Below are 7,624 nucleotides of genomic sequence, written 5' to 3'. Positions count from 1 at the left end.
ACGGTGGCTGCGGCATTATTGGTGTGTTGTTTTTGGTCAAAAATTCGCGCACAAGCAATGATGTGTGAGCAGGAGCGATATCATGATGTAAGGCCAATTTCTGTCCGGGGTTTCTGGCGGATTGCTACTCACAAATTGCGCATAACTTGCAAGTAATATTCCTTATTGACAGTTCTACCCTGTGGCAAGAACTCATGATGAACCACGCCCCTGCAATCGAAGAAAACTGTAAGCAAAACCTTCACATTCGACCTAAGTTAGCGCGCTTTTTACGGTCTTGGCATGTGCGGCAGCTTCCATTGGGATGATGAGTTTTGTTTTCCACGTCATAACCATAAACCTATTATTCGTCACTAGTTATGACCCTTTGAGTCACCGCGGGCAGAGTTCAACAGCTCCTTAGCAATGCAAAATCATTGGTAAAAATCGAATGGCAGGAGACAACCGATATGTTTAGATCCTCAGCAACTTCTCTAACGGTCATTCGAAGATTGGCCAATACTATTTTCTTCACTTCATCAATGTTCGTCTCTTGTTGACGTGCACGGGCGTCCGACACGCTCCTTGTCGTTCACATCTTCTCGGCCCTTTGAGAATATTTTGTACCAACGGTAAACGTTGCTTAGGTTCAAGATATCTTCACCATATGCCACAGTCAACATTTGGAATGCCTACGCGCACTTAATTTTGTTTTTCACACAAAATTTGATACATATTCTTTTATTCATTTTTTGGAATAGGCAAAAATCGAAGACGAGCCAAAACACGTGTAAGCAAAGCAGATGTCAAAAATTAATTGAACATTCAAGATGGCCGAACTTGTCGGTATAAGTGAGAGGCATGAGTATTACCCGCGGTAATTTAAAATTAGCGATACTTTTGGAACAGACCTCGTATGTCACGCTAAGTCCATTTTGTATATATTTAGTTCTTCGTATGAACATTACAGTAAATTAAAGGGTGAAAATCTAGTTGTGGTGTGTATAAATTGATTACAAATTAATATTGTTGTCGTCATAAAGTCATTGATACAGTCTTTGAGGTTTTTTAATTTGACTATGCGTATTTTTTATAGAAGGGTTAAATGAATGCAGATTTGTTAAGATTTCTTGGATTATTTCAGGTGCTGAAGATATATCAAATGGAAGCCTCTTGAAGGACTATCTTCTTCATGCAGTAGCAACTGTTAATATCTTTTGCGTCCTTTCTGATAGCTTAATTTGTCAAAATCCTTTAGTGTAATCTAATAATGCGAAGAATTTGGAGCCAGTTCGTTAATTTGTCCGAGTCAATTTGGCGAATGATGAGGATAACGTGGATAGAAAAGGTTAGAAATGAAGGGGTATTAGAAAGAATAGGGAACAGAAGACTCTATGGAAGTCAATAAGAAATAGGCGAAATAGGTTGGTAGGTCACCTTCTCAGGCATGAAGGTCTAGTGAGAGACATATTAGAGCTAGAAACAGGAGTTAGTAGGGGTAGAGGTAGACGTAGGTTAGATTACTGCTCGTAAATAGTTAAGGATGTGGGTTATTCTAGTTTTAGGGAAATGCGAAGATTAGCTCAGGATAAGAAAGAGTGGAGGTACGTGTCCAACCATAATGGTTCACCAAATTAAAAATGATTGACGAATGACATATACAGAGTCTACATTAACGTTTTGTATATCTCAGTATTGATACAATATCTACTTTCAATGGGAGCTATAACAAATCGAGATTTCACCCTTCATCCGTACAAATATCTTTGCGAATTCCGCGATAGTGACAGAAAAGAGTCATGTGCCGGTACGCGAAAGACAATCAGTGGGTATTGAAATGCAGAGTGATCGTTTCTCCATAGTGCAATTTCAGCAAGAAAGTTCGTTAAAATTATGGCATGAGCTTCTCGGCCATGTAAACAAAAACATGACAATTAAATCAACTGAAAACTACATGATGAAAAACATGAAAATTGACGATAAACATGTTAGTTCGGAAAACAAGCTAGAATAGCCAGGCCTAAAAATTCACACTGATGTATGTGGACCAATTAATGTTGTATCGCCTAGTGGTTCCAGATACTTTGTCTTATTATAGGATGACTGTAACGGTTACAGAACGGTTTACTTCTTGAGACAAAACAGATTCAAGGAATTTAGGGCTTTGGTTGAAAATCAAACCGGCAACAAAATCAAAGCGTTGAGAGGTAACCAAGGGAAGAGTGAATACATATACAAAAAGTTCTAAGAGTTCATACAGAAGGAGGCTATATACTATGAACTTTTTTCGGGATATACACCTCAACAAAACGGACGGTCAGAGAGAGAGATACGAACAATTGTCGAAAGTGTTCGAACAATATTAATCAATAAAAATGTATGACAAGAACTATGGCCGTGAGTTATAAACACTGCTACTTACTTGCTAAATGGAGCGACTTCGACACAGGTGATGCCTCGACTCCGTTTAAAAAATGGTTCGGGTATAAACCTGGAACGAAGCACTTAAGAATTCTTGGTTGCGTCACGTATATGTCAATTCCGCATTCATTTTTAAAATCGAAAAGGTTATTATTTGTTATAATTATATTATATATTAAGGTTATTCCACTAATTACCGACTTTGTGATCCAGAAAAGAGAAAAATTGAAGTCAGTTGCGATGTGCGAAAGAGACTTTTTCACTCAGTTTCGACCTGACTACATATGAAACGCCTCCACAGCAAGTAATGCCAGAACATACTCTAGATGATCAACCAAAGGAAGGAAGTTCTACAGGCAGTGAAGAAGATAATGATAATACATCGGACGACGATTATGTTACGACTACATTTTGTAGCCCAACTTTTGTACCCGATTGTTACAAACAAGCAATTAAAAGTGCAGATTCCAAACAATGAAAGAAGGCGATGAAAGACTAAATGAACGCAATATGAACTAATGATTGATGGACTTGGTGAAACTACCGGAGGGTTCGCGTGTGATTGACAGATGGGTGTTTCGTATTAAAGGTGACAATAAAAACGTTCGCTATGAAGCACGCCTTGTTGTACGCAGTTTCACACAACAAAGATTGACCATCAAGAATCATTCGCGCCGGTAGTTCGTTATGATTCAATGTCTATTAAGCAATTATTAAAGCATATCCATCGAAATACTGAAACAACTAAGCCTCCTATGGTGGTGAATCAAGGAAGAAGTGGTGATAGATCAAGGTGGTATGATGTTGTAAGCAACAAAAGGCGAGTGGTGAAATGTTTTAAGTGCGAGAGTCATTATGTAAGGGAATGCCCTTTGAAAAATTCAAACAGAAATCAGCAAAACGAAGTATCCAGTAGCAATTCAGAGCAGAGGGGACACGTTTTAAAAATTACTGAGGAAGCTGCAGGCAAGCATTCCAAATCTTTTAAAGACGCATATGTTACTAAAAAATTGATAAGATGTTACATCGATCTTGGTAGTAGTTGTGTGACAATACGTAAAATCACGGCCGATTGATTGGGATTTTTGTTCTACGAATGTGAGCCACAACCACTGATTGGCTACGGAGAGGGGATTATAAAACCTTTGGGTTTGTTCACTGCTCTCTTGAACATAGACGGAATTTCAGCAAAAGTTAAAATTCATGTTGTACCCGATGAATCCCAGGAAGTCGAATTGCTTGTAGGGCATCCGGTCACAGAACAAAGGCATGTCGTAATAATTAGTAAAACCGATGAACTTATAATTCAAAGTTCGGGTGAAACAATTCCAGAAGACTGCAACAAAACAACTTTAAGGGCGTTAGAAACATTTACTATTTCAAGCAATTTCGTAGGTCGAACAAGAGTGCAGGCAGAAATCTCAAAACACGATTGGTGGTGGAATATGGAAGATGGACATGCAATACCAAGATGCATTGTGTCTACTGACCATGAAGAAAAGTCAACACTGGAGGTCATGAACTTAGCAGAGACTGAAATGATAATAACGGAAGGAAGTGTCAACACGCGGTTAATTATGTGAAGAAGCGAACATCAAAACCTTGCCTCCCGAACGCTAAATAAATACCCATGAAATGACGAAGGACGAAATTAAAACCGAATTAACGGGTGATGACGCCGAGTTCGAGTTAGAACATACCAATGAATATAAAGATGTGGTGGCGAGAAATATGCGACAATTAGGAGTTACCGATAAAGTGAAAATGAAAATCGAGCTTGTGAATGATACACTTGTGTATTATAAACCCTATCGATTATTTATCAGTGTTTGAAGGCGAAAAAGGCCGATGTGATTGAAGACTCAAATTCTCCTTTTGCAGGCCCCTGCATTTTGGTACGAAAAAAGACGGGAGACTACCGATTATGTATGGACTACAGAGCTCTTAATCGCATCACGAAGAAGGATCATTACCTCTCCCCGGAATTGATGATCAACTATACATACTTCACAACAAACGGTATTTTATAACTTTAGACTTAAAAAGCGGTTATTATCAGATTCCAATGGATGAATCTTCGAAACCAAAAATAGCGTTTATTACACCCGACGGTGTATATCAGTTAAAACGAATGGGGGTCGGTTTATATAAGGCGCCCGCAGTTTCTCAGGTTTATAAACTTAATTTTAAAAATACACTTGCAATGGCTTATTTAGACATCATTTTACCTTGTGAAACTATAGAAGAGGGTATGAACAATTTAAGACAATTATTAAAAATATTAAGAAGGAATAATCTAACCTTGAGGATTGACAAATGCCAATTTTTTTGAGAAAAATTGATTATTTGGGCTTTGAAATCAGTGAGTTAGGAATTTCACTGGGAAAACCTAAATTAAAGAGTATCATTAATTTTCCAATACCAACATAAGAGTAGTTCTAAGTTTTATAGGAATAGCTAGTTACTTTCGGAGGTTTATCAAAAATTTTGCAATGTTGATTCATTTATTAACCGATTTATTAAAAAAGAATAGGGCTTTTAAATGTATAGATGAACAACATCATCATAACATAACCCCCTGTAACCACATTTCTTCACCATCATCATCATCATAAGGTCAAGATCGTCAGTTCTAAGACTGCTTGGACACGTACCTTCACTGTTTCCTATTCTGAGCTAATCTTCGCATTTCCCTAAAACTAGAACAATCCATATCCTTAACTATATGAGAACAGTAATCTAATCTAGGTCAGTAGGGTAAGATAACCGATTCTAGCACAGAGGAGTAGGTAACTGACGAAACATCATCGATCGTAAACGTGTAACTGTTAAATGGTTACTGTTAAACGGTTGCTGTTACTGGTCACATGATGTTATTGGCTCTTGACGATGTCAGTGAGTGTAAGCATTAATACATATATTGTTGAATTTATAGTAGTAAGAATGCGGATTTTGAAAAGAATTTATTTGGTGGAGAGAGGGAAAGAAGTAGGGATACGTTTAGGAGGAGGAAGGAGATGTGGTTGAGTAGAAAGGAGTGTAAATGAAAGACAACCACAGGAGTGTTGCACATAAGAGGTAGAAGTGTGAAAATTGAAGTGCGAGGATGGATGTAAGTAGCGGCAACTGTACACATGAAGTGTGTGGTGGTGTAGAAGACGTACAATATTGGAACGTTGTTGAACATGTGGAGGTTTTGGACGAGGTACATCGTAATGTCGTGTTACGTAGAGAAGACTACGTGGATAGACAGCAGTACAGTGAAAATAAAGCAGTGAGGTATGTAAGTGACATCAGTCGGATGAAAGAGTGGAGCGTAGCCCGTAAACTGTTTGAGTGCAAAATTAACTATACAGCATACATCTGCTTACGTCTTGTACTGCTATAGGAATAATCTTCGTTATATACCTATGTGTGGGAGTTGTCGGTATGGAGCGAACAATGGTAGAATAATATCGTTGTATACGCGAGTACCGAATTTGTGGATATTAGAAGTTCACCTCCACGACGAAGTCCACATTCATTGCGGATGGTGCGGAGAGATTTGCAGTTGCGAATTTGTTTGCACCCATAACCATCATTTAAGGAGGGATAGTGTATTTGAAGAAGGTTATGTGAGGGAAATTTGTAATAATATCGTAAATGTTGATGGAGCGTAAACATGTATATTGTACAATTTGTTCTGAAATAAATGATGATGTAATGTGGAAGTAGATTTAATAAAAACAACATGTAGGTAAGAGTGGTATATATTTGAAGAAGTGTGTCAAGGTCAAACGTGTGGGAAAGGAAAGTTTGGTAGGGTGGGGAAGGAAAGGGAAAGGTAATTAGGAAAAAAGTTAGTGCAAGGATGGTGTCATCATAATGGACCGAAAGAGATGACACCTTTGTTCAGCTGAAGTGCAAAGTAGGCAGGAAAGTGTATGGGTATCATCGATCTCATAAAGAAGACCCGACTTTTCGCAGAGGTATGAGTGAACCCCCTGACGACAAGGTCGACAGCATGAGTTCACAACATCGACGTTATACATTCTACAGCTGTAACAAAAAAGTCGAGGTGTGTTATCAAGACATTCTTGACAACAGAACCCTGTTGCAACGTTACAGCTTTGACGAAGACGTTGACAAATGTTGCATTGCAACCGGGTGATAGGTACAATTGAATTGGTTGTTTGTCGGAATGGTGAAAGGACAGTGGATACACGAGAAAGATCCATTGTAAACCGCAAGACCCTTCTCATGAAGTGATGCTCTACGAAAGTTTCAATGGTTTATATAGGAAGAAAGGTGGTGGGGGAATAGTGGGGATGATGAAGTATTATTGGGGAAGGAGTATAGTATAGTGGGGGATTAGGAAGGTAGGAATGGTGACATAAGTTTGTATGTAATGTTGGAACAGTAGTAATTGTTTATTGGTGAAAAAGTGTAATAATGGAAGAAGCGTAGAGAAGATAAAAGTTGTTATTTATAATGTACTACCCGTTTATGATTTCAATGGAGAGGTGTCGCAGAAGAAAAGTTATGATAGTAAATTTGGTGGAAGTCGATGTGTTTCAAAAAATTATAAGTTAGTGTAATTAATGAGTTGGAGGAGTGAGTAGTATATGAAATGTTAGGTAATAAGATGTAGTATAAGAACAGAAGAAACATATTTATAAAATCCCTCAACGTAATAAATGATGGGGGTAAAAGTGTAAAACGGACTATTTATTAATTTTTTTGAAGCATAAGGAGATAAATCTTACAATAAGTTATGTTCTTAAAAGATGCTACCCAACATAAGTTATTGGTACGAAAAAAGACGGGAGACTACCGATTATGTATGGACTACAGAGCTCTTAATCGCATCACGAAGAAGGATCATTACCTCTCCCCGGAATTGATGATCAACTATACATACTTCACAACAAACGGTATTTTATAACTTTAGACTTAAAAAGCGGTTATTATCAGATTCCAATGGATGAATCTTCGAAACCAAAAATAGCGTTTATTACACCCGACGGTGTATATCAGTTAAAACGAATGGGGGTCGGTTTATATAAGGCGCCCGCAGTTTCTCAGGTTTATAAACTTAATTTTAAAAATACACTTGCAATGGCTTATTTAGACATCATTTTACCTTGTGAAACTATAGAAGAGGGTATGAACAATTTAAGACAATTATTAAAAATATTAAGAAGGAATAATCTAACCTTGAGGATTGACAAATGCCAATTTTTTT

General features: G+C 37.7%; 1 protein-coding gene across 1 annotated transcript in view; it reads left to right on the top strand.

Moving 5' to 3' along the window:
• Positions 1–3,921, top strand: part of LOC112904361 — a 10,426-nt gene extending 6,505 nt beyond the window's left edge. Inside the window, exon 4 of the mRNA XM_025974188.1 lies at positions 3,796–3,921. Coding sequence (XP_025829973.1) covers positions 3,796–3,921 — 126 coding nt within the window. The remainder of the gene's footprint in view (positions 1–3,795) is intronic.
• Positions 3,922–7,624: the final 3,703 nt, after the last annotated feature.

The sequence above is a fragment of the Agrilus planipennis genome, unplaced genomic scaffold, assembly GCF_000699045.2.
Source record: "Agrilus planipennis isolate EAB-ADULT unplaced genomic scaffold, Apla_2.0 scaffold198, whole genome shotgun sequence".
Taxonomy (NCBI): domain Eukaryota; kingdom Metazoa; phylum Arthropoda; class Insecta; order Coleoptera; family Buprestidae; genus Agrilus; species Agrilus planipennis.
Note: the sequence above shows the minus strand (reverse complement) of the source record. Positions and strands in the feature narration are given on the sequence as shown.